The sequence below is a fragment of the Oncorhynchus mykiss genome, chromosome 10, assembly GCF_013265735.2.
Source record: "Oncorhynchus mykiss isolate Arlee chromosome 10, USDA_OmykA_1.1, whole genome shotgun sequence".
NCBI lineage: Eukaryota > Metazoa > Chordata > Actinopteri > Salmoniformes > Salmonidae > Oncorhynchus > Oncorhynchus mykiss.
Window position 1 is genome coordinate 85,067,406 of NC_048574.1, and position 24,132 is coordinate 85,091,537.

The 24,132-nt window shown below is 46.3% G+C and overlaps 1 protein-coding gene across 1 annotated transcript in view; it reads right to left on the minus strand.

Annotated features, from left to right (window-relative positions):
• LOC118936850 (phosphatidylinositol 4-kinase type 2-beta-like) overlaps positions 1-23,883 on the minus strand; it is a 28,420-nt gene extending 4,537 nt beyond the window's left edge. The window contains exons 1-7 of the mRNA XM_036934322.1: positions 23,320-23,883; positions 20,333-20,484; positions 17,040-17,120; positions 15,798-15,917; positions 6,200-6,331; positions 4,126-4,279; positions 1,281-1,342 (exon numbers count right to left, since the gene is read on the minus strand). Coding sequence (XP_036790217.1) covers positions 1,281-1,342; positions 4,126-4,279; positions 6,200-6,331; positions 15,798-15,917; positions 17,040-17,120; positions 20,333-20,484; positions 23,320-23,680 — 1,062 coding nt within the window. The 5' untranslated portion in view covers positions 23,681-23,883. The remainder of the gene's footprint in view (positions 1-1,280; positions 1,343-4,125; positions 4,280-6,199; positions 6,332-15,797; positions 15,918-17,039; positions 17,121-20,332; positions 20,485-23,319) is intronic.
• Between the last annotated feature and the right edge of the window lie 249 nt (positions 23,884-24,132).

The window sequence follows — 24,132 nt, forward strand, 5'->3', positions numbered from 1 at the left end:
TGGTAACTAGTCCTCTGAGCCTGTCTGATATCATACTGAATGGTAACTAGTCCTCTGAGACAGTCTGATATCATACTGAATGGTAACTAGTCCTCTGAGACAGTCTGATATCATACTGAATGGTAACTAGTCCTCTGAGACAGTCTGATATCATACTGAATGGTAACTAGTCCTCTGAGACAGTCTGATATCATACTGAATGGTAACTAGTCCTCTGAGACAGTCTGATATCATACTGAATGGTAACTAGTCCTCTGAGACCGTCTGATATCATACTGAATGGTAACTAGTCCCCTGAGACAGTCTGATATCATACTGAATGGTAACTAGTCCCCTGAGACAGTCTGATATCATACTGAATGGTAACTAGTCCTCTGAGACAGTCTGATATCATACTGAATGGTAACTAGTCCTCTGAGACCGTCTGATATCATACTGAATGGTAACTAGTCCTCTGAGACAGTCTGATATCATACTGAATGGTAACTAGTCCCCTGAGACAGTCTGATATCATACTGAATGGTAACTAGTCCTCTGAGACAGTCTGATATCATACTGAATGGTAACTAGTCCTCTGAGACAGTCTGATATCATACTGAATGGTAACTAGTCCTCTGAGACAGTCTGATATCATACTGAATGGTAACTAGTCCCCTGAGACAGTCTGATATAATACTGAATGTTAACTAGTCCTCTGAGACAGTCTGATATCATACTGAATGGTAACTAGTCCTCTGAGACAGTCTGATATCATACTGAATGTTAACTAGTCCTCTGAGACAGTCTGATATCATACTGAATGGTAACTAGTCCTCTGAGACAGTCTGATATCATACTGAATGGTAACTAGTCCTCTGAGACAGTCTGATATCATACTGAATGGTAACTAGTCCTCTGAGACAGTCTGATATCATACTGAATGGTAACTAGTCCTCTGAGACAATCTGATATCATACTGAATGGTAACTAGTCCTCTGAGACAGTCTGATATCATACTGAATGGTAACTAGTCCTCTGAGACAGTCCTATATCATACTGAATGGTAACTAGTCCTCTGAGCCTGTCTGATATCATACTGAATGGTAACTAGTCCTCTGAGACAGTCTGATATCATACTGTAGAGTGCTGAATGGTAAGTAGTCATCTGAGACAGTATTAAATTATACTGTAGTGTGTTATAAGAATGAGTCATGGTACAGAGTACACAGTCCACGTGTCACTCCTTTCAAAACCCACATGATCTATGGACTGCAGTCCACACACACACACACACAGCTCACCTTCTCTCCCTCTCCTTCCCCTGGCTTCTCATACTTGATCAACCAGTTGTCATTCCCTCGGTCTGAAGGAGAGAAAGAGGGAGGGAGGAGAAGAGAGAGAACGGAGAGGAAGGGTGAACGGGTTAGATTCTGCATAGGATGAGAACACAATGTAAAGCTATAGGGAGATGTTCCAGGGAATTAACAGTGTGTCCCTATAAAATCTGTTTTATTTTTGGCCTGATTCCATTCTGTTTTCTCCATTTTGTTTCTACAGTTTTTTTTTTCTCTCCAAGTTTTCACGCTCAAAAATCACACTTTAATACTTAAAACTACAACAGACCATTTTTTTGTTGTCTAGGGGAAAACATTTTATATAAGAAAGTTTTATTTTCGGGATGTAGATGCCCTGTAATTCAGATGCAGATGCCTTGTAATTCAGATGCAGATGCCCTGTAATTCAGATCTAGATGCCCTGTAATTCAGATGCCCTGTAAATCAGATGTAGACGCCCTGTAATTCAGATGCCCTGTAATTCAGATGCCCTGTAAATCAGATGTAGATGCCCTGTAATTCAGATGCCCTGTAATTCAGATGCCCTGTAAATCAGATGTAGACGCCCTGTAATTCAGATGTAGATGCCCTGTAATTCAGATGCAGATGCCCTGTAATTCAGATGCAGATGCCCTGTAATTCAGATGTAGACGCCCTGTAATTCAGATGTAGACGCCCTGTAATTCAGATGTAGACGCCCTGTAATTCAGATGTAGACGCCCTGTAATTCAGATGTATATGCCCTGTAATTCAGATGTAGATGCCCTGTAATTCAGATGCCCTGTAATTCAGATGTAGATGCCCTGTAATTCAGATGCCCTGTAATTCAGATGCCCTGTAATTCAGACGTAGACGCCCTGTAATTCAGATGTAGACGCCCTGTAATTCAGATGCCCTGTAATTCAGATGCCCTGTAATTCAGATGTAGATGCCCTGTAATTCAGACGCCCTGTAATTCAGATGTAGATGCCCTGTAATTCAGATGCCCTGTAATTGACGCCCTGTAATTCAGACGCCCTGTAATTCAGACGCCCTGTAATTCAGACGCCCTGTAATTCAGATGCCCTGTAATTCAGATGCCCTGTAATTCAGATGCCCTGTAATTCAGATGCCCTGTAATTCAGATGCCCTGTAATTCAGACGCCCTGTAATTCAGACGCCCTGTAATTCAGACGCCCTGTAATTCAGATGCCCTGTAATTCAGATGCCCTGTAATTCAGATGCCCTGTAATTCAGATGCCCTGTAATTCAGATGCCCTGTAATTCAGATGCCCTGTAATTCAGATGTAGATGCCCTGTAATTCAGATGTAGATGCCCTGTAATTCAGATGTAGATGCCCTGTAATTCAGATACCCTGTAATTCAGATGTAGATGCCTTGTAATTCAGATGTAGATGCCCTGTAATTCAGATGCCCTGTAATTCAGATGTAGATGCCCTGTAATTCAGACGCCCTGTAATTCAGACGTAGACGCCCTGCAATTCAGATGTAGACGCCCTGTAATTCAGACGTAGACGCCCTGTAATTCAGATGTAGATGCCCTGTAATTCAGACGCCCTGTAATTCAGACGTAGACGCCCTGTAATTCAGATGTAGACGCCCTGTAATTCAGATGTAGATGCCCTGTAATTCAGACGCCCTGTAATTCAGACGTAGACGCCCTGTAATTCAGACGCCCTGTAATTCAGACGTAGACGCCCTGTAATTCAGATGTAGATGCCCTGTAATTCAGATGCCCTGTAATTCAGATGTAGACGCCCTGTAATTCAGATGTAGACGCCCTGTAATTCAGATGCCCTGTAATTCAGATGCCCTGTAATTCAGATGTAGATGCCCTGTAATTCAGATGCCCTGTAATTCAGATGTAGACGCCCTGTAATTCAGATGTAGACGCCCTGTAATTCAGATGCCCTGTAATTCAGATGTAGATGCCCTGTAATTCAGATTCCCTGTAATTCAGATGTAGATGCCCTGTAATTCAGATGCCCTGTAATTCAGACGTCCTGTAATTCAGACATAGACGCCCTGTAATTCAGACGCCCTGTAATTCAGACGTAGACGCCCTGTAATTCAGACGCCCTGTAATTCAGACGCCCTGTAATTCAGATGCGTGATCTGCGGTTGTGAGGCCGTTTGGACATACTGCCAAATAAATTTTTAAAAAACGACGTTGGAGGTCGGCTTATGGTAGAGAAATGAACATTCAATTCTCTGGCAACAGCTCTGGTGGACATTCCTGCAGTCAGCATGCCAATTACACGCTCCCTCAAAACCTGAAACATCTGTGGCATTGTGTTGTTTTGACAAAACTGCACATTTTAAAGTGGCCTTTTATTGTCCCCAGCACAAGGTGCTCCTGTGTAATGATCATGCTGTTTAATCAGCTTCTTGATATGCCACACCTGTCAGGTGAACGGATTATCTCGACAAAGGAGAAATGTTCACTAACAGGGATGTCAAAAAAAAATTTTACACTAAATTGGAGAGAAATAATCTTTATAGAACATTTCTAGAAATGTTTCTATTTCAGCTCATGAAACATTGGACCAACATTTAACATGTTGTGTTTATATTTTTTAGTGTATTTGATATCCTACTGAGTTCAATACATTATTGAAATCCGTTCTCCGTATCGCAGATTTTACAGCCCCCCCCCCCCCCCATGTGTGCAAGCTGTGTGTGAACCGTGCACTGTGTGTATGTGGTGTGTGTACCGTGCACTGTGAAAGGAAGTCACCAGGAAAAGTCTAAACACTACAGATACTGCTTCGTGTGAGCGCACGCACACACACACACACACACACACACACACCTGTGTTTCTGATGACGTAGTCCAGAATGACGAGCCTCTCAAACTGAGACTGGAGCTGTTTCCTGATGTTCTCTGGGAGAGGCTCCGCCTCAAAACGTCTCAACCAATAGTCAGCCTCATGGTACCCTTCCACGAACAGCTGGAACGAACCAAGCTGACACACCCACAGACAGAAAGATGCAAAAACACACGCACACACACACACGCACACACACCCACAGACAGAAAGATGCAAAAACACGCACACACACACAAACACACAAAGACACACACACACAGGTCAGGACACCTTGGGGGGTTAAGACATAGGGTTAGGGGTCAGGGGTTAGGACACCTTGGTGGGTTTAGACATAGGGTTAGGGGTCAGGGGTTAGGACACCTTGGTGGGTTTAGACAGGGTTAGGGGTCAGGGGTTAGGACACCTTGGTGGGTTTAGACATAGGGTTAGGGGTCAGGGGTTAGGACACCTTGGTGGGTTTAGACATAGGGTTAGGGGTCAGGGGTTAGGACACCTTGGTGGGTTTAGACAGGGTTAGGGGTCAGGGGTTAGGACACCTTGGTGGGTTTAGACAGGGTTAGGGGTCAGGGGTTAGGACACCTTGGTGGGTTTAGACATAGGGTTAGGGGTCAGGGGTTAGGACACCTTGGTGGGTTTAGACATAGGGTTAGGGGTCAGGGGTTAGGACACCTTGGTGGGTTTAGACATAGGGTTAGGGGTCAGGGGTTAGGACACCTTGGTGGGATTAGACATAGGGTTAGGGGTCAGGGGTTAGGACACCTTGGTGGGTTTAGACATAGGGTTAGGGGTCAGGGGTTAGGACACCTTGGGGGGTTAAGACATAGGGTTAGGGGTCAGGGGTTAGGACACCTTGGGGGGTTAAGACATAGGGTTAGGGGTTAGCACACCTTGGTGGGTTTAGACATAGGGTTAGGGGTCAGGGGTGAGGACATCTTGGTGGGTTTAGACATAGGGTTAGGGGTCAGGGGTTAGGGTACCTTGGGGGGCTAAGACATAGGGTCAGGAATAAGACTAGTAGGGTCAGGGGTCAGGGTACCTTGGGGGGCTAAGACATAGGGTCAGGGGTCAGGGTACCTTGGGGGGCTAAGACATAGGGTCAGGGGTCAGGGTACCATGGGGGGCTAAGACATAGGGTCAGGAATAAGACTAGTAGGGTCAGGGGTCAGGGTACCTTGGGGGGCTAAGACATAGGGTCAGGAATAAGACTGGTAGGGGTTAGGGGTCAGGGTACCTTGGGGGGCTAAGACATAGGGTCAGGGGTCAGGGTACCTTGGGGGGCTAAGACATAGGGTCAGGGTACCTTGGGGGGGCTAAGCGATAGGGGTCAGGGTACCTTGGGGGGCTAAGAGATAGGGTCAGGGGTCAGGGTACCTTGGGGGGCTAAGACATAGGGTCAGGGTACCTTGGGGGGCTAACACATAGGGTCAGGGTACCTTGGGGGAATAAGAGATAGGGGTCAGGGTACCTTGGGGGGGCTAAGAGATAGGGGTCAGGGTACCTTGGGGGGCTAAGAGATAGGGGTCAGGGTACCTTGGGGGGCTAAGACATAGGGTCAGGAATAAGACTGGTAGGGGTTAGGGGTCAGGGTACCTTGGGGGGCTAAGAGATAGGGGTCAGGGTACCTTGGGGGGCTAAGAGATAGGGTCAGGGGACCTTGGGGGGCTAAGACATAGGGTCAGGGTACCTTGGGGGGCTAAGACATAGGGTCAGGGTACCTTGGGGGGCTAAGACATAGGGTCAGGGTACCTTGGGGGGCTAAGACATAGGGTCAGGAATAAGACTGGTAGGGTCAGGGGTTAGGGGTCAGGGTACCTTGGGGGGCTAAGACATAGGGTCAGGAATAAGACTGGTAGGGTCAGGGGTCAGGGTACCTTGGGGGGCTAAGACATAGGGTCAGGAATAAGACTGGTAGGGTCAGGAGTCAGGGTACCTTGGGGGGCTAAGACATAGGGTCAGGAATAAGACTGGTGGGGTCAGGGGTCAGGGTACCTTGGGGGGTTAAGACATAGGGTCAGGAATAAGACTGGTAGGGTCAAGGGTCAAGGGTCAGGGTACCTTGGGGGGCAGGCCCACTCTGTGGAAGTGTCGTCCTACTTTGGGAACCATCTCCAGGGCGTATTTCTTCCCTCTGGACTTCGCCCTGTCGATAGTGTTGTAGTGAAATGTCTCACTGACTAGATACACAGCCTGGAAGACACACAGCCTGTTATTATCACTGACTAGATACACAGCCTGTTATTATCACTGACTAGATACACAGCCTGTTATTATCACTGACTAGACACACAGCCTGTTATCATCACTGACTAGACACACAGCCTGTTATTATCACAGCCTGTTATCATCACTGACTAGACACACAGCCTGTTATTATCACTGACTAGACACACAGCCTGTTATTATCACTGACTAGACACACAGCCTGGAAGACACACAGCCTGTTATTATCACTGACTAGATACACAGCCTGGAAGACACACAGCCTGTTATTATCACTGACTAGACACACAGCCTAGAAGACACACAGCCTGTTATTATCACTGACTAGACACACAGCCTGGAAGACACACAGCCTGTTATTATCACTGACTAGACACACAGCCTGGAAGACACACAGCCTGTTATTATCACTGACTAGATACACAGCCTGGAAGACACACAGCCTGTTATTATCACTGACTAGACACACAGCCTGTTATTATCACTGACTAGATACACAGCCTGGAAGACACACAGCCTGTTATTATCACTGACTAGACACACAGCCTGGAAGACACACAGCCTGTTATTATCACTGACTAGACACACAGCCTGGAAGACACACAGCCTGTTATTATCACTGACTAGATACACAGCCTGGAAGACACACAGCCTGTTATTATCACTGACTAGATACACAGCCTGGAAGACACACAGCCTGTTAGTATCACTGACTAGACACACAGCCTGTTATTATCACTGACTAGATACACAGCCTGGAAGACACACAGCCTGTTATTATCACTGACTAGACACACAGCCTGTTATCATCACTGACTAGACACACAGCCTGTTATCATCACTGACTAGATACACAGCCTGGAAGACACACAGCCTGTTATTATCACTGACTAGACACACAGCCTGTTATCATCACTGACTAGACACACAGCCTGTTATTATCACAGCCTGTTATCATCACTGACTAGACACACAGCCTGTTATTATCACTGACTAGACACACAGCCTGTTATTATCACTGACTAGACACACAGCCTGGAAGACACACAGCCTGTTATTATCACTGACTAGATACACAGCCTGGAAGACACACAGCCTGTTATTATCACTGACTAGACACACAGCCTAGAAGACACACAGCCTGTTATTATCACTGACTAGACACACAGCCTGGAAGACACACAGCCTGTTATTATCACTGACTAGACACACAGCCTGGAAGACACACAGCCTGTTATTATCACTGACTAGATACACAGCCTGGAAGACACACAGCCTGTTATTATCACTGACTAGACACACAGCCTGTTATTATCACTGACTAGATACACAGCCTGGAAGACACACAGCCTGTTATTATCACTGACTAGACACACAGCCTGGAAGACACACAGCCTTTTATTATCACTGACTAGATACACAGCCTGGAAGACACACAGCCTGTTATTATCACTGACTAGATACACAGCCTGGAAGACACACAGCCTGTTAGTATCACTGACTAGACACACAGCCTGTTATTATCACTGACTAGATACACAGCCTGGAAGACACACAGCCTGTTATTATCACTGACTAGACACACAGCCTGTTATCATCACTGACTAGACACACAGCCTGTTATCATCACTGACTAGACACACAGCATGTTATTATCACTGACTAGACACACAGCCTGTTATTATCACTGACTAGACACACAGCCTGTTATTATCACAGCCTGTTATTATCACTGACTAGACACACAGCCTGTTATCATCACTGACTAGACACACAGCCTGTTATCGTCACTGACTAGACACACAGCCTGTTATCGTCACTGACTAGACACACAGCCTGTTATCATCACTGGCTAGACACACAGCCTGTTATCATCACTGACTAGACACACAGCCTGTTATCATCACTGACTAGACACACAGCCTGTTATCATCACTGACTAGACACACAGCCTGTTATCATCACTGACTAGACACACAGCCTATTATCATCACTGACTAGACACACAGCCTGTTATCATCACTGACTAGACACACAGCCTGTTATCATCACTGACTAGACACACAGCCTGTTATCATCACTGACTAGACACACAGCCTGTTATCATCACTGACTAGACACACAGCCTGTTATCATCACTGACTAGACACACAGCCTGTTATCATCACTGACTAGACACACAGCCTGTTATCATCACTGACTAGACACACAGCCTGTTATCATCACTGACTAGACACACAGCCTGTTATCATCACTGACTAGACACACAGCCTGTTATCATCACTGACTAGACACACAGCCTGTTATCATCACTGACTAGACACACAGCCTGTTATCATCACTGACTAGACACACAGCCTGTTATTATCACAGCCTGTTATCATCACTGACTAGACACACAGCCTGTTATTATCACTGACTAGACACACAGCCTGTTATTATCACTGACTAGACACACAGCCTGTTATCATCACTGACTAGACACACAGCCTGTTATCATCACTGACTAGACACACAGCCTGTTATTATCACAGCCTGTTACAATCACTGACTAGACACACAGCCTGTTATTATCACTGACTAGACACACAGCCTGTTATTATCACTGACTAGACACACAGCCTGTTATCATCACTGACTAGACACACAGCCTGTTATTATCACTGACTAGACACACAGCCTGTTATCATCACTGACTAGACACACAGCCTGTTATCATCACTGACTAGACACACAGCCTGTTATCATCACTGACTAGACACACAGCATGTTATCATCACTGACTAGACACACAGCCTGTTATCATCACTGACTAGACACACAGCCTGTTATTATCACAGCCTGTTATCATCACTGACTAGATACACAGCCTGGAAGACACACAGCCTGTTATTATCACTGACTAGACACACAGCCTGTTATTATCACAGCCTGTTATTATCACTGACTAGACACACAGCCTGTTATTATCACTGACTAGACACACAGCCTGTTATCATCACTGACTAGACACACAGCCTGTTATCATCACTGACTAGACACACAGCCTGTTATCATCACTGACTAGACACACAGCCTGTTATCATCACTGGCTAGACACACAGCCTGTTATCATCACTGACTAGACACACAGCCTGTTATTATCACTGACTAGACACACAGCCTGTTATTATCACTGACTAGACACACAGCCTGTTATCATCACTGGCTAGACACACAGCCTGTTATCATCACTGACTAGACACACAGCCTGTTATCATCACTGACTAGACACACAGCCTGTTATCATCACTGACTAGACACACAGCCTGTTATCATCACTGACTAGACACACAGCCTATTATCATCACTGACTAGACACACAGCCTGTTATCATCACTGACTAGACACACAGCCTGTTATCATCACTGACTAGACACACAGCCTGTTATCATCACTGACTAGACACACAGCCTGTTATCATCACTGACTAGACACACAGCCTGTTATCATCACTGACTAGACACACAGCCTGTTATCATCACTGACTAGACACACAGCCTGTTATCATCACTGACTAGACACACAGCCTGTTATCATCACTGACTAGACACACAGCCTGTTATCATCACTGACTAGACACACAGCCTGTTATCATCACTGACTAGACACACAGCCTGTTATCATCACTGACTAGACACACAGCCTGTTATCATCACTGACTAGACACACAGCCTGTTATCATCACTGACTAGACACACAGCCTGTTATTATCACAGCCTGTTATCATCACTGACTAGACACACAGCCTGTTATTATCACTGACTAGACACACAGCCTGTTATTATCACTGACTAGACACACAGCCTGTTATCATCACTGACTAGACACACAGCCTGTTATCATCACTGACTAGACACACAGCCTGTTATTATCACAGCCTGTTACAATCACTGACTAGACACACAGCCTGTTATTATCACTGACTAGACACACAGCCTGTTATTATCACTGACTAGACACACAGCCTGTTATCATCACTGACTAGACACACAGCCTGTTATTATCACTGACTAGACACACAGCCTGTTATCATCACTGACTAGACACACAGCCTGTTATCATCACTGACTAGACACACAGCCTGTTATCATCACTGACTAGACACACAGCATGTTATCATCACTGACTAGACACACAGCCTGTTATCATCACTGACTAGACACACAGCCTGTTATTATCACAGCCTGTTATCATCACTGACTAGATACACAGCCTGGAAGACACACAGCCTGTTATTATCACTGACTAGACACACAGCCTGTTATTATCACAGCCTGTTATTATCACTGACTAGACACACAGCCTGTTATTATCACTGACTAGACACACAGCCTGTTATCATCACTGACTAGACACACAGCCTGTTATCATCACTGACTAGACACACAGCCTGTTATCATCACTGACTAGACACACAGCCTGTTATCATCACTGACTAGACACACAGCCTGTTATTATCACTGACTAGACACACAGCCTGTTATCATCACTGACTAGACACACAGCCTGTTATCATCACTGACTAGACACACAGCCTGTTATCATCACTGACTAGACACACAGCCTGTTATCATCACTGACTAGACACACAGCCTGTTATTATCACAGCCTGTTATCATCACTGACTAGACACACAGCCTGTTATCATCACTGACTAGACACACAGCCTGTTATCATCACTGACTAGACACACAGCCTGTTATCATCACTGACTAGACACACAGCCTGTTATCATCACTGACTAGACACACAGCCTGTTATCATCACTGACTAGACACACAGCCTGTTATCATCACTGACTAGACACACAGCCTGTTATCATCACTGACTAGACACACAGCCTGTTATCATCACTGACTAGACACACAGCCTGTTATCATCACTGACTAGACACACAGCCTGTTATCATCACTGACTAGACACACAGCCTGTTATCATCACTGACTAGACACACAGCATGTTATCATCACTGACTAGACACACAGCCTGTTATCATCACTGACTAGACACACAGCCTGTTATTATCACAGCCTGTTATCATCACTGACTAGATACACAGCCTGGAAGACACACAGCCTGTTATTATCACTGACTAGACACACAGCCTGTTATTATCACAGCCTGTTATTATCACTGACTAGACACACAGCCTGTTATTATCACTGACTAGACACACAGCCTGTTATCATCACTGACTAGACACACAGCCTGTTATCATCACTGACTAGACACACAGCCTGTTATCATCACTGACTAGACACACAGCCTGTTATCATCACTGGCTAGACACACAGCCTGTTATCATCACTGACTAGACACACAGCCTGTTATTATCACTGACTAGACACACAGCCTGTTATTATCACTGACTAGACACACAGCCTGTTATCATCACTGGCTAGACACACAGCCTGTTATCATCACTGACTAGACACACAGCCTGTTATCATCACTGACTAGACACACAGCCTGTTATCATCACTGACTAGACACACAGCCTGTTATCATCACTGACTAGACACACAGCCTATTATCATCACTGACTAGACACACAGCCTGTTATCATCACTGACTAGACACACAGCCTGTTATCATCACTGACTAGACACACAGCCTGTTATCATCACTGACTAGACACACAGCCTGTTATCATCACTGACTAGACACACAGCCTGTTATCATCACTGACTAGACACACAGCCTGTTATCATCACTGACTAGACACACAGCCTGTTATCATCACTGACTAGACACACAGCCTGTTATCATCACTGACTAGACACACAGCCTGTTATCATCACTGACTAGACACACAGCCTGTTATCATCACTGACTAGACACACAGCCTGTTATCATCACTGACTAGACACACAGCCTGTTATCATCACTGACTAGACACACAGCCTGTTATCATCACTGACTAGACACACAGCCTGTTATTATCACAGCCTGTTATCATCACTGACTAGACACACAGCCTGTTATTATCACTGACTAGACACACAGCCTGTTATTATCACTGACTAGACACACAGCCTGTTATCATCACTGACTAGACACACAGCCTGTTATCATCACTGACTAGACACACAGCCTGTTATTATCACAGCCTGTTACAATCACTGACTAGACACACAGCCTGTTATTATCACTGACTAGACACACAGCCTGTTATTATCACTGACTAGACACACAGCCTGTTATCATCACTGACTAGACACACAGCCTGTTATTATCACTGACTAGACACACAGCCTGTTATCATCACTGACTAGACACACAGCCTGTTATCATCACTGACTAGACACACAGCCTGTTATCATCACTGACTAGACACACAGCATGTTATCATCACTGACTAGACACACAGCCTGTTATCATCACTGACTAGACACACAGCCTGTTATTATCACAGCCTGTTATCATCACTGACTAGATACACAGCCTGGAAGACACACAGCCTGTTATTATCACTGACTAGACACACAGCCTGTTATTATCACAGCCTGTTATTATCACTGACTAGACACACAGCCTGTTATTATCACTGACTAGACACACAGCCTGTTATCATCACTGACTAGACACACAGCCTGTTATCATCACTGACTAGACACACAGCCTGTTATCATCACTGACTAGACACACAGCCTGTTATCATCACTGACTAGACACACAGCCTGTTATTATCACTGACTAGACACACAGCCTGTTATCATCACTGACTAGACACACAGCCTGTTATCATCACTGACTAGACACACAGCCTGTTATCATCACTGACTAGACACACAGCCTGTTATCATCACTGACTAGACACACAGCCTGTTATTATCACAGCCTGTTATCATCACTGACTAGACACACAGCCTGTTATCATCACTGACTAGACACACAGCCTGTTATCATCACTGACTAGACACACAGCCTGTTATCATCACTGACTAGACACACAGCCTGTTATCATCACTGACTAGACACACAGCCTGTTATCATCACTGACTAGACACACAGCCTGTTATCATCACTGACTAGACACACAGCCTGTTATCATCACTGACTAGACACACAGCCTGTTATTATCACTGACTAGACACACAGCCTGTTATCATCACTGACTAGACACACAGCCTGTTATCATCACTGACTAGACACACAGCCTGTTATCATCACTGACTAGACACACAGCCTGTTATCATCACTGACTAGACACACAGCCTGTTATTATCACAGCCTGTTATCATCACTGACTAGACACACAGCCTGTTATCATCACTGACTAGACACACAGCCTGTTATCATCACTGACTAGACACACAGCCTGTTATCATCACTGACTAGACACACAGCCTGTTATCATCACTGACTAGACACACAGCCTGTTATCATCACTGACTAGACACACAGCCTGTTATCATCACTGACTAGACACACAGCCTGTTATCATCACTGACTAGACACACAGCCTGTTATCATCACTGACTAGACACACAGCCTGTTATCATCACTGACTAGACACACAGCCTGTTATCATCACTGACTAGACACACAGCCTGTTATCATCACTGACTAGACACACAGCCTGTTATCATCACTGACTAGACACACAGCCTGTTATTATCACAGCCTGTTATCATCACTGACTAGACACACAGCCTGTTATCATCACTGACTAGACACACAGCCTGTTATCATCACTGACTAGACACACAGCCTGTTATCATCACTGACTAGACACACAGCCTGTTATCATCACTGACTAGACACACAGCATGTTATCATCACTGACTAGACACACAGCCTGTTATCATCACTGACTAGACACACAGCCTGTTATTATCACAGCCTGTTATCATCACTGACTAGATACACAGCCTGGAAGACACACAGCCTGTTATTATCACTGACTAGACACACAGCCTGTTATTATCACAGCCTGTTATTATCACTGACTAGACACACAGCCTGTTATTATCACTGACTAGACACACAGCCTGTTATCATCACTGACTAGACACACAGCCTGTTATCATCACTGACTAGACACACAGCCTGTTATCATCACTGACTAGACACACAGCCTGTTATCATCACTGACTAGACACACAGCCTGTTATTATCACTGACTAGACACACAGCCTGTTATCATCACTGACTAGACACACAGCCTGTTATCATCACTGACTAGACACACAGCCTGTTATCATCACTGACTAGACACACAGCCTGTTATCATCACTGACTAGACACACAGCCTGTTATTATCACAGCCTGTTATCATCACTGACTAGACACACAGCCTGTTATTATCACTGACTAGACACACAGCCTGTTATCATCACTGACTAGACACACAGCCTGTTATCATCACTGACTAGACACACAGCCTGTTATCATCACTGACTAGACACACAGCCTGTTATCATCACTGACTAGACACACAGCCTGTTATCATCACTGACTAGACACACAGCATGTTATCATCACTGACTAGACACACAGCCTGTTATCATCACTGACTAGACACACAGCCTGTTATCATCACTGACTAGACACACAGCCTGTTATCATCACTGACTAGACACACAGCCTGTTATCATCACTGACTAGACACACAGCCTGTTATCATCACTGACTAGACACACAGCCTGTTATCATCACTGACTAGACACACAGCCTGTTATCATCACTGACTAGACACACAGCCTGTTATCATCACTGACTAGACACACAGCCTGTTATCATCACTGGCTAGACACACAGCCTGTTATCATCACTGACTAGACACACAGCCTGTTATCATCACTGACTAGACACACAGCCTGTTATCATCACTGACTAGACACACAGCCTGTTATCATCACTGACTAGACACACAGCATGTTATCATCACTGACTAGACACACAGCCTGTTATCATCACTGACTAGACACACAGCCTGTTATCATCACTGACTAGACACACAGCCTGTTATCATCACTGACTAGACACACAGCCTGTTATCATCACTGACTAGACACACAGCCTGTTATCATCACTGACTAGACACACAGCCTGTTATCATCACTGACTAGACACACAGCCTGTTATCATCACTGACTAGACACACAGCCTGTTATCATCACTGACTAGACACACAGCCTGTTATCATCACTGGCTAGACACACAGCCTGTTATCATCACTGACTAGACACACAGCCTGTTATCATCACTGACTAGACACACAGCCTGTTATCATCACTGACTAGACACACAGCCTGTTATCATCACTGACTAGACACACAGCCTGTTATCATCACTGACTAGACACACAGCCTGTTATCATCACTGACTAGATACACTCCTTTCCTTCCCCCCCCCCCCCCCCCCCCCGCCCCTCCTCCCACCTCACCTTGGTTTTGGGGACCACCCCCAGTCCTAGCCTGGTATCAACGAGGGAGGCAGCAACCTCTGAGAGATAGCCCTGGTTGGGGATCAGGCAGCCACGGCCAAAACAACATGGACAGCACAGCTACACAGAGAAACAGAGGAGGAGGAGGAGGAGGGGGGGCGGGCAGGGGGAGGACAGAGGGAGGAGGAGAGAGGACAGAGGGAGGAAGGGTAGAGGGTGGGGAGAGTTAAATTAACTTTTAAAATTGATGTAAAAATAGAGAGAGAAATGGAGGAGAGGAAGAGGAGAGGGGATGAGGAGAGAGGAGAGGGGATGAGGAGAGAGGAGAGGGGATGAGGAGAGAGGAGAGGGGATGAGGAGAGAGAAAGAGGAGAGGGGAGGAGGAGAGAGGAAGAGGAGAGGGGAGGAGGAGAGAGGAGAGAGGAAGAGGAGGGAAGAGAGAGGGAAATAGTACATAGGGACAGATGAGGAGAGAGGAAGAGGAGAGACACAGAGATAAAGACAGAGATAGAAACAGACCAGAGCATAGTGAGACCTAGGGACAGACGAGGAGAGAGGAAGAGGAGAGGGGAGGAGAGGGGGAAATAGGACATAGGGACAGACGAGGAGAGAGGAAGAGGGAGGGAGAGAGAACAGTAACAGACAGAGATAGAAACAGACCAGAACATAGTGAGACCTAGGGACAGACAAGGAGAGGAAGAGGAGAGAGGAAGAGGGAGAGACAACAGTAACAGACAGCGATAGAAACAGACCAGAACATAGTGAGACCTAGGGACAGACGAGGAGAGAGACAGAAATAAAGACAGAGATAGTAACAGACCAGAGATCAGTGAAAGAGAGAGATAGTAACAGACCAGAGAACAGTGAAAGAGAGATAGTAACAGAACAGACAACAGTAAAAGACAGAGATAGTAACAGACCAGAGATCAGTGAAAGACAGAGAGAGTAACAGACCAGACAACAGTGAAAGACAGAGATAGTAACAGACCAGAGATCAGTGAAAGACAGAGAGAGTAACAGACCAGACAACAGTGAAAGACAGCGATAGTAACAGACCAGAGATCAGTGAAAGACAGAGAGAGTAACAGACCAGACAACAGTGAAAGACAGAGATAGTAACAGACCAGAGATCAGTGAAAGACAGAGAGAGTAACAGACCAGACAACAGTGAAAGACAGCGATAGTAACAGACCAGAGATCACTGAAAGACAGAGAGAGTAACAGACCAGACAACAGTGATACCTTGTGAAAGTATTTGGTCCATTTAGGGTTGAGGTGACCGTAAGGCTCTTCAGACTTTGGTTTGAAAACACCGAGAATTTTCTGGATGGGGAAAAAAGCGGAATCAACAGTATTTAATAAAGCCCTGACACCATCAGCAGTTATCACAGAGAGATTTACAGTAACCCGGACCATCAGCAGTTATCACAGAGAGATTTACAGTAACCCGGACCATCAGCAGTTATCACAGAGAGATTTACAGTAACCCGGACCATCAGCAGTTATCACAGAGAGATTTACAGTAACCCGGAACATCAGCAGTTATCACAGAGAGATTTACAGTAACCCGGACCATCAGCAGTTATCACAAAGAGATTTACAGTAACCCGGACCATCAGCAGTTATCGCAAAGAGCTTTACAGTAACCCGGACTAGACCCTAATGAAAGAGCTTTACAGTAACCCAGCCTAGACCCTAATGAAAGAGCTTTACAGTAACCCAGACTAGACCCTAATGAAAGAGCTTTACAGTAACCCAGCCTAGACCCTAATGAAAGAGCTTTACAGTAACCCAGTCTAGACCCTAATGAATGATCTTTACAGTAACCCAGCCTAGACCCTAATGAAAGAGCTTTACAGTAACCCAGTCTAGGCATCACAGACTACAGAGAGACTGAGGACCACAACAGGGCCAGCAAGACAACTCCATCACAGACTACAGAGAGACTGAGGACCACATCAGGGCCAGAAAGACAACTCCATCACAGACTACAGAGAGACTGAGGACCACATCAGGGCCAGAAAGACAACTCCATCACAGACTACAGAGAGACTGAGGACCACATCAGGGCCAGAAAGACAACTCCATCAGACTACAGAGAGACTGAGGACCACATCAGGGCCAGAAAGACAACTCCATCACAGACTACAGAGAGACTGAGGACCACATCAGGGCCAGAAAGACAACTCCATCACCTGGCATCACAGACTACAGAGAGACTGAGGACCACATCAGGGCCAGAAAGACAACTCCATCACAGACTACAGAGAGACTGAGGACCACATCAGGGCCAGCAAGGCAACTCCATCACCTGGCATCACAGACTACAGAGAGACTGAGGACCACATCAGGGCCAGAAAGACAACTCCATCACAGACTACAGAGAGACTGAGGACCACATCAGGGCCAGCAAGACAACTCCATCACAGACTACAGAGAGACTGAGGACCACATCAGGGCCAGAAAGACAACTCCATCACAGACTACAGAGAGACTGAGGACCACATCAGGGCCAGAAAGACAACTCCATCACCTGGCATCAGAGACTACAGAGAGACTGAGGACCACATCAGGGCCAGAAAGACAACTCCATCACAGACTACAGAGAGACTGAGGACCACATCAGGGCCAGAAAGACAACTCCATCACAGACTACAGAGAGACTGAGGACCACATCAGGGCCAGCAAGACAACTCCATCAGACTACAGAGAGACTGAGGACCACATCAGGGCCAGAAAGACAACTCCATCACAGACTACAGAGAGACTGAGGACCACATCAGGGCCAGAAAGACAACGCCATCACAGACTACAGAGAGACTGAGGACCACATCAGGGCCAGAAAGACAACGCCATCACAGACTACAGAGAGACTGAGGACCACATCAGGGCCAGAAAGACAACGCCATCACAGACTACAGAGAGACTGAGGACCACATCAGGGCCAGAAAGACAACTCCATCACCTGGCATCACAGACTACAGAGAGACTGAGGACCACATCAGGGCCAGAAAGACAACTCCATCACCTGGCATCACAGACTACAGAGAGACTGAGGACCACATCAGGGCCAGAAAGACAACTCCATCAGACTACAGAGAGACTGAGGACCACATCAGGGCCAGAAAGACAACTCCATCACAGACTACAGAGAGACTGAGGACCACATCAGGGCCAGAAAGACAACTCCATCACAGACTACAGAGAGACTGAGGACCACATCAGGGCCAGAAAGACAACTCCATCACAGACTACAGAGAGACTGAGGACCACATCAGGGCCAGAAAGACAACTCCATCACCTGGCATCACAGACTACAGAGAGACTGAGGACCACATCAGGGCCAGAAAGACAACTCCATCACAGACTACAGAGAGACTGAGGACCACATCAGGGCCAGAAAGACAACTCCATCACCTGGCATCACAGACTACAGAGAGACTGAGGACCACATCAGGGCCAGAAAGACAACTCCATCACAGACTACAGAGAGACTGAGGACCACATCAGGGCCAGCTGGCATTGACCATCACCATCATGTAGTGCAACTCCAGCAGGTTACCAAACGCACCAGTCTCTGCTAGGAGTGGGTTCAACTCCAGCAGGTTACCAGACGCACCAGTCTCTGCTAGGAGTTGGTTCAACTCCAGCAGGTTACCAGACGCGCCAGTCTCTGCTAGAAGTGGGTTCAACTCCAGCAGGTTACCAGACGCGCCAGTCTCTGCTAGGAGTGGGTTCAACTCCAGCAGGTTACCAGACGCGCCAGTCTCTGCTAGGAGTGGGTTCAACTCCAGCAGGTTACCAGACGCGCCAGTCTCTGCTAGGAGTGGGTTCAACTCCAGCAGGTTACCAGACGCGCCAGTCTCTGCTAGGAGTGGGTTCAACTCCGTTGTTATAGGAACTCCCTGAAGCTGGCTTCCTTCCCATGAACATGTTCATCTACTTTAATGTTTCTCTCCATCTGTAGGCCTATACTAGAACTCAGCTGTTAGCTGTGAAGCCTACAAGATTAAAATTAACCCATGAAACAATGACTTGTTCACGTAGATAATGCAGAGGTTAAACCACAGTGGCTCAGAAAAACCAGAAGGACTTCCTGGACATAAAGAACAGGAAATGGTTTGTTGTTTAAAAAGGTTAGTGACTGTTAGAACAAAGCCTAGCTAGTAGTGATGAGGGATGACTCTCACCGCCCCCCCCCCCCCACCTCCCCCTCCGTGGTCTTTGAAAAAAAATACCCCCCCCCCCCATACCTTCCACCTCACCTCCCCCACCCCTATACCTTCCACCCCTCCTCCTCCATACCTTCCACCCCTCCACCTCACCCACCCCCCTCCCATATACCTTCTACCCCTCCTCCTCCACACCATCTACCTCACCCCACCCCCCCTCCCCTATACCTCCCACCAGTCCTCCATACCTTCCAACTCTCTGCCCCGAACCCCCTCCACTATACCTTTCACCTCCCACCACCCCCCTATACCTTCCACCCCTCCTCCTCCATACCTTCCACCCCCCCCTCCCCCTTTCCTCACCCCTTTGGAGTCTTTAACGAAGTAACTCCCGCTAGAACCCTGAGAGATTCTCTCTGGGAAGACTCCGCCCTCGATGGCCTGCTCCGCCCTCTGAATGATGTCACCAAACTCTGGGTCACCGGGGAAATGGTTAAAGTCTCCACTACTGTTACCTGAATGGAGGAGAGAGAGAGAGATTTTTGACTTGTTTTTCTTTAAAAAATGGGCCATCGTCATTACATTAAAACAAAATAAACATGTTTCCTATTACAAATGTATATTTTAACATGCCCTCTCCACGGAGATAGACAGAGAGGGAGAGAGTAATGTTTTCTGGACATTTTTTATTGCTTATTTCACTTTTGATTAATATCTAGGTCACTTGCTTTGGCAATGTTAACATAGGTTTCCCATGGCAATATAAAACCCTTAAAATGAATTGAGAGAGACACAGCGAGAGCGAGAGAGGCTGAGACATGGAGAGAGAAACAGAGAGACAGAGAGACTCAGTGAGAGCGAGAGAGCCTGAGACATGGAGAGAGAAACAGAGAGACAGAGAGACTCAGCGAGAGCGAGAGAGGCTGAGACATGGAGAGAGAAACAGAGAGACACAGCGAGAGCGAGAGAGGCTGAGACATGGAGAGAGAAACAGAGAGACAGAGAGACTCAGTGAGAGCGAGAGAGCCTGAGACATGGAGAGAGAAACAGAGAGACAGAGAGACTCAGCGAGAGCGAGAGAGGCTGAGACATGGAGAGAGAAACAGAGAGACAGAGAGACTCAGTGAGAGCGAGAGAGCCTGAGACATGGAGAGAGAAACAGAGAGACAGAGAGACTCAGCGAGAGCGAGAGAGGCTGAGACATGGAGAGAGAAACAGAGAGACACAGCGAGAGCGAGAGAGGCTGAGACATGGAGATAGAAACAGAGAGACAGAGAGACACAGCGAGAGCGAGAGAGACTGAGACATGGAGAGAGAAACAGAGAGACAGAGAGACACAGTGAGCATAGCCTTGCTATTGAGAAAGGCCGTTGTAGGCAGACCTGACTCTCAAGAGAAGACATTTTGTGGGCAGTGTGCACATAGCCTGAGGTAAAAAAAAAACTGAGCTGCACTTCCTAACCTCTTGCCAAATCTATGACCATATTAGAGACACATATGTCCCTCAGATTACACAGATCCACAAAGAATTCGAAAACAAACGCAATTTTGATCAACTCCCATATCTAACGGGGTGAAATACCACAGTGTGACATCACAGCAGTAAGATCTGTGACCTGTTGCCACGAGAAAAGGGCAACCAGTGAAGAACAAACACCATTGTAAATACAACCCCATATTTATGTTTATTTATTATTTATGTTGATTTCCCTTTTGTACTTGAATCTAGTCGCACATCATTACAACGCTGTATATATAAACATAATATAACATTTTAAAAATGTCTTTATTATTTTGGAAAGTCTGTATGTGTAATGTTTACAGTTCATTTGTTATTGTTTATTTCACTTTTGTTTATTATCTATTTCACTTGTTTTGGTTATATATAATGTTATATGTTAACATATGTTTCCCAAGAACCCCCCCTCCCCCCCAAAAAAACGGCCCTTAAATTGCAAGTTAAATTGAATTGAAAGAGAGATCAGTACATGTGTATGTAACTAGCTAAAGCAGCATCTATAGCTGCGGTATCAGCTCTACAGCTGCGGTATCAGCTCTACAGCTGCGGTATCAGCTCTACAGCTGCGGTATCAGCTCTACAGCTGTGGTATCAGCTCAACTCTGCAGCGTCAACATTTGTTTGCTTTGGTTGTGGTTGACTCTGGTGGGTGCCTCCCAAACAGCACCCTATTCCCTACATTGGGCCCTGCTCAAAAGTAGTGCACTATGTAGGGAATAGGGTGTTGTTTGGGGAGGCAGACGCACTGTGAGCTAGGTGCAAAGTCAAGAGAAACATGGCTCCATAGTGGAGGTTAAACACACACAGAGAGAGAGAGAGACAGAGAGAGAGACAGAGAGAGACAGAGAGAGAGAGACAGAGAGAGACAGAGAGAGAGAGACAGAGAGAGACAGAGAGAGAGAGACACAGAGAGACAGAGAGAGAGAGACACAGAGAGAGAGAGAGACCCCCCCCCCACACACACACAGAGCCACACACACAGCCACACACACTGTGTGGCTGTCTAAGTAGATGACACTTCCTTTCCCCCATGTAGAAAGCAAAGGAGAACAACTGATGACATCAACAACACAGCTTCATATATCCCCATCAGACAGAGAGAGGAGGACAAGAGAGCTGGGGGGAGAGAGAGAGGGAGAGCTGGGGACAGAGAGAGCTGGGGGGAGAGAGAGAGGGAGAGCTGGGGGGAGAGAGAGAGAGAGAGGGAGAGAACTGGGTAGAGACTCAGGACAACAACACAAATTGACCCAACGAAATCATAAGAAAACAAAAAGATCACGTGTCAAGTAATTGGAAAGAATTAAAACAAAAAAAACGGAGCAAACTAGAATGTTATTTGGCTCTAAACAGAGAGTACACAGCGGCAGAATACCTGACCACTGTGACTGACCCAAAATTAAGGAAAAGAGAAAGGCCGCCGTAGGCAGACATGGCTCTCAAGAGAAGACAGGCTATGTGTTCACTGCCCACCAAAATGAGGTGGAAACTGAGATGCACTTCCTAACCTCCTGCCCCAATGTATGACACTATTAGAGACACATATTTCCCTCAGATTACACAGATCCACAAAGAATCTCCCATATCTACTGGGGTAGCAAGATTTGGGGAAGTACCAGTGAGCCGTCACAGCAGCAAGATTTGTGACCTGTTGCCACAAGAAAAGGGCAACCAGTGAAGAACAAACACCATTGTAAATAAAACCCATATGCATTTTCCCCTTTTGCACTTTAAATAGTTAAAAAAGCACAAAATAGAGAGAGACGCCATGTCTAGCAAGCTACTAACATGAAGGACTTATTGTATTCTCCTCCGGTCACCACCGGCTGTTTACCTGGCGAGGTAAGGTTATCTTTATCCGACGATGAACTCCTTCGGTTCCGCCTCGTCCTCTTCTGCCTCTCGCCCCGAGGTGACGACGTGCCTCCGGATAAACACGGTAACAACAGAGTCTCTTCACCAGAACCGTCCGTCTCCAATTCGGTAAGAACACTTTCACACGAACCCGAGATCCGAATCGCGACGCCCGGGTTTGTCCCAGACCCGACTGTGTTCCTATCGAACAACGTCGACAGTGGCTCCTGTGACCGAAAGTTGAGATCCGTGGTAGAAGCAGCGGCGGCGGCGGCGGCTACCGGGGCTATGTCATCCGCCACCACCGGATCGGTCTCGTTTGGTTCGCATTCCGACATCATTGTTTGATCGCTTATTTATTTTTATTCCAGATCTTACAAATTTAAAAAATGGTTTAGTTCAAACGCTACATATTTTCATCGCTCCATTGTTAAAAAAATAATGTTTATTTCTTTGACACCGGCTTGCTCGACTGTTGCTAGTTACTTAGCGGGAGATTATTTCATCCGTTAAATTGTCCACATCAGCCAAAAATCGCTTCCTGTTTCTACAGCGCATGCGCGTTGATACCAACGCTGCCTGACCAGATTTAAAGGGACAGTGTAGCAAATGTCTCTCTGCCTGAGGGGAGGAGGAAGGGGGGATGAAGAGAAATGAGAAGGATGTGATTGCAGCCTGTAATTTGGGGTGTTCCTGTATGTGGGCATTACTGCATATGCAGGAAACAATCTTTATACTTCTATTGGTCCATGTTTAAACTAGGATGGAGGCTGGGGAGACACTGCTAGCTAAC